This window comes from Lipotes vexillifer, unplaced genomic scaffold (assembly GCF_000442215.2).
Source record: "Lipotes vexillifer unplaced genomic scaffold, Lipotes_vexillifer_v1.1 scaffold280, whole genome shotgun sequence".
NCBI lineage: Eukaryota > Metazoa > Chordata > Mammalia > Artiodactyla > Lipotidae > Lipotes > Lipotes vexillifer.
This window is the reverse complement of record NW_006773895.1, coordinates 2,756,145-2,771,699: the sequence shown is the minus strand read 5'-3', so window position 1 is coordinate 2,771,699 and position 15,555 is coordinate 2,756,145. Positions and strand designations below refer to the sequence as shown.

The 15,555-nt window shown below is 34.0% G+C and overlaps 1 protein-coding gene across 1 annotated transcript in view; it reads right to left on the bottom strand.

The window, feature by feature from the left end:
- The window catches only part of ADGRL2 (adhesion G protein-coupled receptor L2), a 147,078-nt gene that overhangs the window by 25,080 nt on the left and 106,443 nt on the right, over nt 1–15,555 (bottom strand). The window contains exons 5-8 of the mRNA XM_007448569.1: nt 14,542–14,832; nt 13,507–13,610; nt 12,477–12,662; nt 8,660–8,843 (exon numbers count right to left, since the gene is read on the bottom strand). Of these exons, the coding sequence (XP_007448631.1) occupies nt 8,660–8,843; nt 12,477–12,662; nt 13,507–13,610; nt 14,542–14,832 (765 nt within the window). The remainder of the gene's footprint in view (nt 1–8,659; nt 8,844–12,476; nt 12,663–13,506; nt 13,611–14,541; nt 14,833–15,555) is intronic.

The window sequence follows — 15,555 nt, the reverse complement described above, 5'->3', positions numbered from 1 at the left end:
GGGGGGGGGGGGGGAATGGGGTATTCTCTAAATTCAGCTACAAAGAGGCAAATGATAATTGCAAAGAAACCACTGTTTTCCTTTTTTTCTATGTAAAAAACTTTAGTGTTCAAGTCCAACAAAATCATGCACAAACAACTTATTCTAAGAGGTCTTAAACTTTACTACTCTAAAATTTTTGGTGTAATCATTTTAACATTTTCTTCATAGTTTTATATCTTTTGTCAACTAATTCCAGTCTTTTAGCCTATGAATATGAGTGTCTGATTTATAGTACACGACTATCAAAGTTTCATTTAAATCATTAAGTTAAACAAAAATATTTCAAAATGATTTTTGACTCTTTTAAGTAATTTTCAATGACCATCACTTGGTAATGGTAAAACAAAATACAAAGTATAAATGTGAATGCCTTTATTGCATGTAGACATCTAGTTCTATGTATATAACACATTTTAATACATAGGATTACATCGGTCAACTTTGCAGTAATAGGTTTTCTCTAGTTTCTAAAAGTAGGGAGCCCAGCACAGCATTATTTAAGAGAAAATGTCTGGCATTATGTTCAAACTTCCCATTAATTCTCACTAGCAATGATCAATTTTTACATATTCAAGTTGGTCAAAATAGGACCTGTGGGCCAAATCCGGCCTGCCACTTGTTTGGGTAAATTAAGTTTTACTGGGACACAGCCATGATTACCCATTAACATATTGTCTATGGCTGTTAAGTATTTGCAGCTTAGACCACATAGCCTGCAAAGCTTAAAATGTGTACTACTTGGACTTTTATAGAAAAAGTTTGCCAACCACTGCAGTATAATCCAAAGTTCAAAAATTCAAATGAAGTAGCAACACTGGAAAACATGTAAGAAAAACAAGACAATGCATAAACATTAAGAGCATTTATGTGACCAACAAGACCAATGTTGTTTAACTTTGTTTAAAAAATATAATAGTAACATCTTTAACATAAATGCTGTCTACTGTAACTCCAATAAAGACTGCAATACTTTATATCAGCATATGATTATTTAAAAGAATGAAAAAGTATCATTGCTTCTGCTAAAGAAAACTATTTCATATTAGTAATTAGAATGTGCCATTTATTGATGAAATGAGAGGAACTGTATGAAAATTTTTCATTTCAGTATTTGAATTTTAAAAAGTAACACATAATTCAATAAATACAGTCCATACATTTTTCTCTAAATTTCACCCTCTGATGGCATATACCCTTGAATAGCTATTTCTATACTTAGACAAATGTGTGTAAGTGTTGTATGTGCCATGCGTGTGCATGCACACACACACACACACACACACACACACGAGTATGATGAATTCCCCCATTCTCTTTTTAGCAAAATGGACTCATACCATTACAGAGTAACTCTTGGATGCTATTTTTTAAAAATCTTTCTCAACTTTGTTTTGCAAAGTACATATAAATTCAGCTGTAAATATGAAATCATAACATTGGAAATTTTTATAAGCTATGAGACCACATGTCAAGCACCTGAAATATAAGTTTATAATGAGAGTCATATAACTCCTAGAATCTTATCAGCTGCAGAAGCTGGTAGAGATACTTTGCTTAGAAAGATTAAGCAGGTGGGTATGTGGATGATCACCTGTCCTCATAACAGATTCCATGTTTGTGGGTAGTGGGTGAAGGGAATGAGTGACAAAAATATAAATTTAATATATACCTCTCTCTTCTTCACACCAAAAGGGGTTCTCAATTATTAATTATTCTTAAAAGAAGACAGGGTAAAAAAAGGAAATCCTTTAAGTTTTCAGTAAATGTTCCAAATATAGATACACATGTACAAAGACTTAATTTCATTCAACAAATATTTACTTATCAAACTTCAATTTCATTCAATAAATATTTACTTATTAAAGTTTAAAATCATGTCCATAGTAAAAAATGAATAATTTGAATTTTTAAAAACAGGATCATTAATATAGATCTTAGTAGAGATGCACCAATCAACTTTATACTATAAATACATAAACAGACAGACAAAAGGCAAAATTTTCTAGAAACACAAAACTGACTTAAATAAATAGAAACCCCAATATTTTAAGAAAATGAACTCATGGTTAAATATATACTGAATCTTTAACAAACTGCTCCAGTGAATATAAGAGAATGTTTTTCAACTCATTTCACAAAACTAATATATACTCTTGATGCATAGAACAGTAAAAGGAGAGAAATTATAGGATATCCTCACTTATTTAAAGTATGTAAAAATAGTAAATTATATATACACCTTAAATATAATATCCTGAACAAACTGAGTTTAACTCAAAAAGGCATATAGAAATTAATGCATTAGAAAATATATTAACGTCTTTAACCAAATTATGAAATTAAATAAGAAAAATATTAACAGAAAGAATTCAACAAATTTCAACACTCATTCAGTATAAAAAATCTTTATGAAACAGTAAGAATAAAAGAAAAATTCCTTGCCTAGATAAAGGTTTTGTTATCAGGTAATGATTATGTATCCAAACTTACAGAAAAAAATGATGCAAAACTCTAAAAGCAATTTTTTTTAAGTCAGGATCATCCCTATGACAAGTTGTATTTAGCACTGTACTGAAGGACCTAGCTAAGGCAGTAATTCAAGAAAAATAAAAGGTACAAAGACTGGGAGGAAAAAGCAATGTGTTCATTATTTATAGAAAATATACTTAACTACATAGTAATGGGCAGGAGACTCTATACTATCATAAGGAAAAGAATTTAGCAAGGCTGCAATCAGCAAAATCAACTGTACACCAATCAGCAAACAATTGGAATATGTATTTTTTAAATTTTTTATTATTTTTTTTGTGGTACGTGGGCCTCCCACTGCTGTGGCCTCTCCCGTTGCAGACGGGGCACAAGCTCCAGACGCGTAGGCTCAGCGGCCATGGCTCACGGGCCTAGCCGGACCGGGGCACGAACCCGTGTCCCCTGCATCGACAGGCGGACTCTCAACCACTGCACCACCACGGAAGCCCCGGAATATGTAATTTTTAAAAAATACTATTCACAATAAAAATTAGTGTATGTTTCCTAGGAATAAGCCTAATTGAAAAAGTACAAGACATTATTGGGAAAAATACAGAACTTAGAAAACCTAACAACAGATGGAGAATTCTATCATGGTCCAATCTGGGAGAACAACAGATAAATCTGTGACACTTCTTTCAAAATCTATCTACAAACTCAGTCTAATTCTAATAAAAATTCCAACAAGATTTTTTTGAGTATGTGGAACTTGACAAGACGATTTTAAAATGCACATGGAAGAGACATGCCAAAAAGCAGCCAAGAGGAATCCGATTCCTCAAGAAGCAGGGTTGAAAGAACTCACCAGATATTAATATTATTGAAACAAAAACAAAAGCAACAATGTAAAACAGACACTCCCAACATGTACAGAAACTTGATATATGACAGAGATGTCTTTACAAACCACTGGGGACAGGAATGGCTTATGCACTGAAAGTGCGGAAACAACTAATTATCTGTATAGAAAAAAATGAAATTAGTTCCCTCATTAATATTATAAACAAAATAAATTTCAGGTTGGATTAAAAACATAAATGTAAAAAGGCAAAGCTTTATCATTTCTAAAGAAAGTATAAAATCTTTATCACTGAAAAGTACAGAAAAATTTCTTGATCAGGGGACCAAAAACCCCCCCAAAACACTATATTTTTTAAACAAGATCCCAAAAGTATCAATCTTAAAAGAAAGGATTGATAATTTGAGTTCATTATTCTGTAAAACAAAAGATTAATAAACAAGGTAAAAAACAGAAGGCACAGACAGAATAAACATTTGCAAACTATATAATCTTCAAAGAATTAGTTTCCAGAATGCATTACCTACATAGAAAGAGATAGACAGGAAAAAATTGTGGACAAGAAATTCACAGGAGAGAAAATTAAAATACCCAATAAATTCATTAAGTAATCAGGGAACTGCAAATAATGTGATCAATTCAAATCTATTAGAATGACAAAATTTATGTCAATAATAAAGTGTGACAAAGAGAGTGACGGGGAACAATGATATTACTGGTGAGAATGTAAATTGGTAAAACAACATTAGAAAGCAACTTGGCAGTATTTAGTAAAGTTAAACATGGGCATGCTCTACCACTCAAAAACTATTTCTAGGTTGTGTGTGTGTGCACACATATATATCTTGAAAGTCACAAATGTATGAGTAAGAGGCATACAAAAACTTTCACCACAGTTTTCATAATATCAGCAAAAAAGTGTAAGCCACTAAAATATCTATCACAGGCATAGTTAAATAATTGTGCATTCTTAGAGCAAATGAATGAACTAGAGATGCACATATCAATGTGCATAAATATGAAAAATATAATGGCAAGGGAAAATTATACATAATTACGTTTATAGCGTGAAATCATTAACATTAAAGACATGAAAAATAATAGTTAAATGTACATACCTGTAGAGCAAAAATAAATAAATAAAAGCTTACTAATGCTAACAAAGTAAGAATGATGGTTACCCTCTTCTTCATCTGATCAGGAAGGAGGGGACCCAGGGGATTTCCAGATTATATATACCTATTTCTTTTCCCCAAAACCTGAAACAAATACGGTAAAATGCTAAGATGTGGCTCAGTGGGTGATTGCTACACAGATGTTTATGATTTTCTCTATACTTTTGTATAGCTGACATAATATACGTTTTGTTCAACAGATTTCCTGAAAGTGAACACACGTGATTCATAGGAGAGCCACCCAGAGCCTCACTCACAGCCAGTGCTGAAGATAGGATTTTAATATATTTCTCTGTCCTTCTGTTTGTCAAATTCATCACTGAGTAGTGGCTGCAGTGAGAGGAAAGGGGAAGAAAAGTAATACAGTGTACAATGGAAAAACTAGGACCTCTGCCAGCAGACCCGCAGTGTACTAGGTTCCATCAGCCTGAGCCCCGGGGTAAAAGCAACACGGAGCCGACTGAAGATGGTAGGGAGCAAAGCAAAGCTAAGCCTCAGGTGACATGGAGCAAAGCAGTCATAAACTTTGTTATTGAGAGCTGCCGTGACTTTAGGGTTTTTGTTACTGTAATATAACTAAGCTTAAATTGAGGTATACAATCAAGCTGGCTGCTAAGCCCACTGGGAAAATAAATGATAGGGAATTTTATTATGGTGGATTAGGCTGATAATAACTAAACCACATAATCAATCTTAAGATCACAAAGAAAGACAATCAAACATGATGTGCTTCTTTTCATAAGCTGCAACAGAAAGTATTGGTGGGCAGGATTTAAACCTGAGGTTATTAGACCAGCCAAAGAACCTCGAAGGGTAGAAGGAAAACTCTTCCTTTCCAGTTAAGAGCAATGCATCAGTCAAATGTACAACATGAACTTGTTTGTATCCTGGTTAAAGAAATTAGGTATTAACAAATTTACAAAAATCAAATAACTGAAATCCCCTTTGTATCTTTCCTGTTTTTGATAATTTTTTAAAGTATGAGAATGGCTTGTTTTTTTTTTAAAGTCTAAGATACATATTAAAGTATTTATAGTAATAATATAATATTAGGGTTTGCTTTAATAATACAATGGTGAGAGGAATAGTGAAACAGGATTGGTAGATGTTGTTGAAGCTGGGTAATGAGGATTTTTTATCAAAATTAAAAACGTTTGCTTCTCTCAAGATATCATTAAGAAAATAGAATGAAAAGTCACATGCTGAGTGACTATATATTCAGAATACATATATGAGACAAAAGATTTGTATCAGGAATATATAAATAATCTTTATAATCCAATAATAAAACAAAGAACTCAAAATGGGCAAAATCAGATACTTCACAAAAAGATATATGAATGGCCAATAAGAACATGAAAAGTTGTAACAGTTTTCAGCAAAACATAACTTTGCAACCATACAAATGCAAAATAAAACCAAAATGAGATTCCACTACAAACCACGAAAACGGCTAAAATTTAAAAAGACATTTGAAAAGACAATTGTAAATGCTGGTGAGGATGTGAAGCAACTGGAACTCTAATTGCTATTAGGAATATAAAATGGTACAAACACTTGGGAAAATAGCAGCTTTACTAATAACAGTCAAAAAGTGGGAACGACCTAAATGTATAAATAGATATACAAATAGTGTTGTGTCCTTATAATGGAAATTCAGCAATAAAAAGGACCGAATTACTGATGTTGGCACCAACATAGATGAATCTCAATAACATTATACTGTGTAAAAGAGGCCAGATCAAAAAGAGTATATATATATAGTCTATGATTCCATTCAACTGAAGGTCTAGAAAAAGCAAAACTAAAACTATAGTGACATAAAGCAGATCAGTGGTTGCCTGGGGCTGGGGGTATAACAAGACTGACTGACAAAGATTATAAAGGACCCTTTTGAGGTGGCTGAAATACTGACCATGCTGTTGGTTAAATGGGTGTACATTTGTCACATCTCATCAAAAAGTACCATTAAAACAGCTGCTCTTATTGTATATAAATTAGACCTCAAAGTTGATTTTAAAAAGCTATAATCAGGTATAATTATAACATATGATTATACCATTTTACAAGGTCATGTATAAGGGTAAATCATATAATCAAGTGAAAATAAGGATTCAAGGAGGAGAATCAAATTGTCTTAATAATCAAAGATACCGTATCCACACCCTAAATTTAGATAAGAACATAAAGTGAAGACATAAAGGGATAATGGGCTATTTTAGTTCTCATGTCTAAAAAGAGAAAAAGTCCTAGGAAAAAGTTGAATCTTGAATGTCATATTAAATTACGGATATTATTTTTCACAAAATTGTGAAATAAAAGACATGGAAATATATTGGAATATGTAAAATGACCTTCATATTGATAATTCTTGGGTAATAAATACATGCATACATTAAGCTCAGGGCATTATTTTTGAGAAGGCAGTAAAATGTGTACTACACGCTATGAGAATCTCTACCCACAATGTTCTTTCTTTAATTAAAAATTTTTTAAAAACCAGTGTAAAGGATAAACATTTAGAACTCTGCAAAACACAAGTATCAGGGAAAAAATATTCCTGGCCATTCTCAAACTGAGATAAAAATATCTCAGACATATAATAATAGCGTGTTCTGCATACGTAAAGCTGGTGGGAGCAGAGGATGTTGACCTGGCCTATCAAAATTTCTTTGCACTCTTGGAAGGAGCTTAAATGGGAAATTTTATGTTTTTTGGTTGTTTTTAAAATAGCCTTCAGAAGATTTAGAAAACAAATTGAGGTCACAACACAACACTTCAAACAATACTTTTTATGACTTATCTTCTGAGACAATCAAGTCCACACTCCTTTACATTACAGGTATGTCCCTGGAAACATTTGAGAAGAATTGTTTAATGCATATGTTAGGAATTTTATTAGACTACTAAATAAATTAAACCTCAAAATAACAAAAGCTTTAAACATAAAATAGGAGCTTTATTCACTGTCTATTCCTACTAAGCTATGGTAGAGTATCACTTTCCTTAGGACTGGTCTCCCACATTAAAGCAGGCCAAATTATTTTGATTTCACTTAAAGTTATTAAGTTATTTGTCATTTCAAAACCTCATAAAGTAAATTAAAACATGATTTTAATATACCTTTTTTCCTAAAAACTCAGTTATTTAAAATAAACTTAAGGCTCTGAATTTAAATCCAGGTATCATAATCTGATTGATGTCTATTTCTCCTATACACCTTGTTTCTCTGTATTTTTAAATAAAAGTCTCATACTTAGGTAGGCACAATAAGGCAATAAGATATGGCATTCCAGATAGCAAAACTTCATTCAATATCTGCTGCTCCAATGCACTCTTTCGATGGAAAAGTAGTCTGTGTTCCCTTTGGGGTTTTTTTTTTTACATTTATGCTTTGGAAATTTTTTTACTTTACTAAGGGATACTAAAACTTCATTCGAGCTCAACCCCACTGAATAACAATTCTAAACCAGTCAAGCCTATATTAATATAATTTCACTGTACTTACAGTAGTACTTCTTTCAAATACCATCCAAAGTGAATTCCTACCTCTCACTGCCAGCATTTAAATTCTAAATGATGCTTCAAAACTATCCGCAGCTATTTTACAGTCTATAAAGCATGGATATTCTGCTCTATGGGTGATGTAGTTCATTGACCTCATTTTCACCTGAAAGCAGTTCTGTTTAATATAAACGTTTGGCTCAAATACCTGCGTGCCTAAAATATTTGGGAGAACGCATTTCAGAAAGTATTTTAACCTCATTAGGAACGTATTGTATAAAATGGAAAGGCATTCGCCACAGCTCCACAGCAAGCACTTTCATTACGTAAGCAGTCCATATTCTTGCAGTTAAGTACTCTACACACTGTTTTCCTTTAATGATTTTTCAGTTGGAAAAAAACACCAACTTTTAAAAGACACAGGATAGATTTTGGCTTTTGCATTAATTTTATGAGTGTGATCAATAATATCTCTTATTAAGGGACAAAAATAATTGGACAAAATAGAAGTTCGGCACTGGGAAATAACTCAAAAGACTCAATGGAAGCATTATTCTCTTAAACATCTATCTTCTAAATCAAAATTAAACCTGACAATAGATTCACTCACCAATATTTTCTGTGGGCATTGAGACCCTGGTTGGTTCTACGAGATTGTCAGCCAGGACAAAAGCTCCTTCTTCCAATGTATCCAGTAGCATTGTTGCAGTATGCGCTTGTTCAGAAGAATTCATGTGTTTCCATGATTCCAAAGCTTCAGGTCTCAGAAGGTTGTCCACTGTGTCAACAATTGCCTGCATCCATTAGAAAACTATCATTAGTTTTGAGTACTTCTAGTACCAAGGTGATTTTCAATCACTGACTAGTGACAACTGTAACATTTATCTGTCATGATGATTTACTCTTACGGAAGAACACCTGGACAACATATATCTGGCCAACTTGATGTCTGACCCTTTCAAAATAGAACTAGCTGAAGATCAGTAGACTACTATTTGATTATAAAGACTAAGTATAAAGACATGACTCGTTTCTGTTTATCTAATCATATTTCAATTGTTGCAAAGAAATAAAACCAGTGTCAGCTCTTAATCTGAGGTATTACCCCTACATGCATGGTTACTCCTATATAAAACCTCAAGACTTAAATGTTCTAAATAGAAAACACTGGTGTCTCTAGAGTAGCCTAATACCTATGCTTGAAAATTAAACCATATTGTTTTTTGGAACCTGCACTAAAAATAGTAACCAAAACTGTGCCTTATAACATTGTCTACTTATTATCATTGGGAAAAAACCAAGGTAATTTCAAAGTGTATAAGTTATCTGTGAATGTTTTCAATTCATTGCCTGGCCAGCTAAAAAACACTCGAGAGTATACCTTAATTCATAAACAATCATCTGTTTTTAAGGAGATCAAGAGAACAGTCAAAATATTTAAAACCTGTACTAATAATTTAAGAAAGACAGAAAGGCAAAGTAAAGTCTTAATAAATATCCAAGTTATAGATATTCATATGTGTAGGTTTAGTTTATTACCATGTAAAACAACATTAAATAAAAATGTAACCCGGTCAGCTAAGCAATTGAAGGCAGGCTTTTGTACTGATACTTACTGTAGCTGTACACTGACTATGGCTTGGATAACTGAAATCACTGAGTTTATTTACTTTTTCCCATTTACCTAGCCATAATGTGTCATTAAGCCCAAATATCAATTGTTTTGATCTACTGATAATCACTGAGAAAAAAAGCACACTCTACAAAGAACAACAAAAATTGCTAGTTTGAGGTACTATACTGAAATGAGCACGGGGAAAGGTTGTTTGAGGCTACTGTCAGAGTTAAGATTAATTAGCTTAGTCCATCTTAATATCCTCGTTCTGTCTGCCACGTGAGCCACCACGACCTTCCTAGCAGGTAGAAGATACTCGCAAGTGGCATTAAAGGCTTTTTTCTCTCTCTGATGGGAGATAGAATAGTCAAAATGCTCACACTGATACTGCTGCAGCCATTAACTAGAATGGAACAGAAATTGGTCTGCTGAGGCCAGATTCATTAGTCACCAAGAAATACAGACTGGAGCCTCTAATCTAAGTTACAAATGAATCCTCTGTCACAAAGCAGGAACTCACTTCATTTGCATAGTGTAAGTCAGCTTCTGATTTGTAACTTAAGGAGTTTTATTAGTTTTATCTGAACACAGAAGCTCACTTGAAACATACTGAAAATGACACTGGTCAGAAATTAAGGTCATGCTGAAATTTACTACCTATACACATAACTCGCTGATGGCATGCTTTTATTAATTTGTAATGCTCCTTAGTTATTACCAGTTGTATTTTTCTAGTGGAATCAAAATGATCATTAGCCTAATCATATCCCTGAAGTAGTCTCCCTGCCAAAGAAAAAAAGCTGTTCTATTCCCACTGAGATATATGTCCTGGGCAACATACTAATTATTACATTTCACACATTAACTAATACCTTAAAGGTGAGCTGAAAATTTCCGTACAACAAATTCTATATACTTCAGTATCTATCATTAAACAGGCTAATAAGGGACTTTCAAAATATTACCACCTAAAAACAGACTTTCCCACTGCCTTTTCTTGTAAAGTTCTCAGATGCAGCAATGTCTATTACTCGTTAGTGAAATGCTGTTCTTTTTTTCTAGATCTTGCCAACTAAAACTGGTGAAGTCATATCTTTTGAATAATCTCTATTCTACAAAACTTACAAAGTTCTTTTGTTTTGTTTTCATACATATACAGATTAGTCCTTCAAGGTTTGATTGACTAGGAATATGGTCCCCAGATGAGTAGGGTTAGAAAGTAACCATCCCCAGCAAAAGGAACTTCTTTATTATTTGGATCTACCACACAGAACTGGCTTGGCATAATTCCACCGTTAGCCTCACCATGTTTCCTATTTTACTTGGATATACCAGTGAGAAAAACTGGCTGCAGTGGACAAGGATTCTGAGCCAAACAGTGGCTTTCTGTTTCTATCATTTCGATAAAAACCAACATATAACATATATCGAGAGCACTGTCACATTATTTATATTTTATTTCTAGTAACCCATCCCCTTATCAACATGATTCTAGAAATGACTCCAAAAAATTTCAAGACAAAGCCTGTTTTATTTAACAGTACACCACAGAGATAAGAAAGCAGTGACTTTTTCATGCACATACATTATGACTACACAGTCTTTGATATGATAAACTGCCAGGAATATATCATAGCTGTTTCACTCAAGTTGTTTTTCAATCCACAGAGATGACAACAGGAAATAACGAGACTTTATGATTACTTTCCAATTCAGAGGATATTTCATTAAAATTCTTGTATGTTTGGATGAATGGAAAAACAGCAAAAATTATAAAAATAAATTATTTGCTTATTCTGAGAGTAATATACCTGTGAAAAGCCAACATTTGTACAGCTGATATGGGGCACATTATATAATTATCAAAGACTGAAATACATTGGATCATGCAGCAAGATGATAAAGCGTAACAGGTAGCTGAAGAAAGGAGAAAGCAGGGTGACAGCACAGGGGAGATACCTTAAGGTAAGCCCTGCATGTCTTCTCTCGTTTTTGGAGCTTTTTAGTAAAAGAAAAGAAAATCAGAGGTTAGATTTTTATCTGTTGAAAATTGAGGAAAGAAGAAATCCTCAAAAATTAAGCTGGTGGTCCTGAGCTCAGCGTTTATTATGTACCGTAATCCTCTGGATTTTTGTGAGTCTATACTGATTGCCAAGATTGTGTATTCAGTTTTCAGCTGTATTTTACTAAACATGATAATCCAAAGTATCTTGATAAACCTAGAGACAAAGTATGTGATGAAAAGGAAGAAAAAAACCATAAAACCATTTCAGCCGCAGATTTCAGATTCATATGAATTTCATATAAACACTTTATAGTATGGTTAAAATAACTATCAAATTTTTGTCAAGGTAGGAAAAATTAGTAGCACTAACACTCTATACTCCTAGCAAAGGAAACTTGTCCTTCTCTCAAAACCTACCACTGAAAACAGTATTTCAGTGGCTAACATTCCTATATGCATCACAATTTTCTTACAATCACAAGAGTTGACTGTATTAGTATATGAGCTGTGTAACAGAATCTCTCCTAGTGGGCCTTCCAAAGTGAGAGTACTGACCAAAACCAGGCAGATGAAGTTTACCACCAACTAAAATCTCCCTCAGGTAATTAGCATCATTTGGGGGGTGGGGATGGGTGTGCACGTTGCTCCTTTCCCAACTATAATTCTTTCTTGAGATATGAACCAAATTAGAAGTTCTTTTTCTATGCGTTTGTCCAGGGGGCCAAAAGTTAGGCAGTCAACTGCTGGAAGAATCCAGAGCAGCCATACAAAACATCTAATTGAAAATAACAGAAAATTTCTACCTACCTTGTTATAACTCCGTCCAGCTGAATCCTTTTCACTAGGTTTCAGTTCCTGCAGCTGCGCATCAAGAATATCCACCAACTGCTCCATCAACCTCACTGAAGAACTCACGTCCCCAGCAAACACTGGCCCTTTGGTATGTTTAGCCAGTTCATTGGCAAGGCTAGCAGCGTTTTCTCCACTTCTGATCTGAAATGACAGTTTATATTATCTCAGTAAGATTTCTTGTTCTGTTTGTGGCTTCTTATTTTTTTCCCAAGTATCTTTGTTGTGGTGAGAAAAGTATTTGCAAATATGTCAAAATCTGCAACTGAGACCAATAACTTTCTCTTCATTTCAGATGATTAAAGATTCTTAGATCCTCAAAAATATATACTTAATCAGACATTTTAAAGAAACAAAAGGTAAAAAAATCAGAAATCGTTTAAAAAATTTTTGAGATAGTTCTCTCATTTCACTGCAACCATTTAAAATTGCTATTTAAAAATCTTACTTATTTATTCCAATGATCCAGAAATTCAAGTGAGAATGTAATCAATGTAATACTGAGGGCTATTATCTACTGCTTGCATTTTAGAAAGGTAGATGGCAAAGGAGAAACTAAAATGTCACTGCATTACAATGTAATATTAAAGTTACTAATGCTTTTTAAAGTCATTTTTCTTATTCTATCATAATCAACTGCAATATGAACATCTGCTTGCATTCTGTGGATTCAGTTGCAAATCAATGATACTTGATTTATTAGGCCAATACACTATTTGTCTTACAAACATCAAAAGAAACAGAACTAAATATGAATGAAATTAAGCAACTATGTACTCATTAAAAAGCTTAACATAGAAAACAGCATGCCCTAAAACATATGTAACTTTGAATAAATAGTTTACAGACCAAGCTATGCATAATTTTTTACTTTTACACTGAACAAAGAGCAACGAAGGTGGTTTTAACATATAAAGCTAAATTATTTATGTTAGAAGTTAAAGCCCTTAATCACCAATGTGTATCATATTAAAAGGTTCCAACCAACCTTCTGAGCCAGCTGATTTACCCAGTGTGAGGTACAGTTGCTAAGATCGGGGCCCCTAGGGTTCCATGTTCCAGTGGAAAGCATGCAGAGATACGAGGCAGTTCCTACAACAGATGTAGAAAGCAACAGTGAAATTGAAACCATTTTTTCTGCATGCATTCGGGAAATCAGCTATGATGATCCTACTCTGTGTGTTAAATTTTGAATAAACATTAATGGAAGTAGTTGACAATAACTGATGAAAAGTAGGGTATAATGCAGACTATAAACAGTAAATATAAAGTCAGCACAGAAATATCAGACATTTACAGCAAACAAACAAAAAGCCCTTGATTTTCTTGGGACTCATCCAAAATGATACATTGCAATGAGAAAGACAGCTATAAGGAAGCCTCACTAGAGAATCCATGGGCAAAAATCTCAGGCTTGACCTAGGTCTTTAAGAGGGAGAAAATTTTTTTATTTTTTTTTTTTTAACATCTTTATTGGGGTATAATTGCTTTACAATGGTGTGTTAGTTTCTGCTTTATAACAGAGTGAGTCAGTTATACATATATATATGTTCCCATATCTCTTCCCTCTTTGTCTCAAGAGGGAGAAAATTTAATTCAGTGCCTGACCTTAAATGACTTTTACAGTTTAAAAACCTTTAAGTTGTCTACATGTGCTATATTTCCAAAGTAACAAAAACAACAATGAAGTTAGCTATCGTAAATATCTCTTTCCTCAAATAAAATCACTTCTGTGTAATTCAGAACCTACTTAAAATAAGTTTTTGTTTGTTTGTTTGTTTGTTTGCTGTACCCAGGCCTTTCACTGTTGTGGCCTCTCCCGCTGCAGAGCACAGGCTCCAGACACACAGGCTCAGTGGCCATGGCTCACGGGCCTAGCCGCTCCGCGGCATGTGGGATCTTCCCGGACCGGGGCACGAACCCGTGTCCCCTGAATCGGCAGGCGGACTCTCAACCACTGCGCCACCAGGGAAGCCCCTAAAATAAGTTTTAAAATGTATATATAGTATTTGACAGGAAATACCTCTCGTTCCCTTGGGACATGGTCGTTCAACCATCATTCCCCTTTGTGTCTGAGGCCACCTTATCCCCCTTGCGTCTAATGCTTCACAGAATCTCTCTGGCAGGGGAAAAATATTTGTTACAGGAGGAATTTTGGTTGTAGAAACTGCTGGAGGTGGTTTTGTCCCTTTGCTTCCTTCCTGAGATCCAGCTACAGTTGTGCTCATGGGGCCTTTCTGTGAAGTGCTTGTGGTTGATACTGTGGTTTTGAACATCTCAGCTGAAGAAGTTACTGTCACAGCTGTGGTAGGCACTACGGAAAAAAGATGAGTATGTTAATCTCAAACACACACTTGCACTCATATGTGAACACGTGCGTGCCACTTGCACTCATATGTGAACGTGTACGTGCGTGCGCACACGCGCGCACACACACACACACACACACACACACACACACACACACAAACCCCTACCCATCCAACTACCCCAACACCAACAAAATGAGAAATTAATGAGAATATCCGTAGGGTGGGAGGAAGAATAAATCTCTTCATTTATTCCAATTTATTCATATTGTTGGCTAAACGATGGCAGTATAGGATTTACCATAGATTTTGCTCTATGACTCTAATTGTGCTAGGCTTACTTCTCAATGAAATATTTGATAATAAATTTCATCATATATCATGTAACAGGAAATGAAGGACAGTTTCATATAGAAAATTTCAATATACATATCAAATACATTATGTCATATCAAATACATTTAGAAAAATCCGTTTCTTATATAAATTCATACTCTGAAACAATAAAATTCAAAGTGTCAACAAAAGTCTAGCCATTACATATAATTAGGACAATAGAAAATTTCAAGTCACCCACTCTGCATCTTGAAGGAAAACAAATACTGTAACATCTTTCCACCCAGCAGCCATTCTTGCTTGAGAGATTTTTGAGCATGCCTGATTAGATCCAAACAGAAGATAAGCTGGGCATGCTTGTGCTGTTTCAGTAAGGAAACATCTGAGGCTTC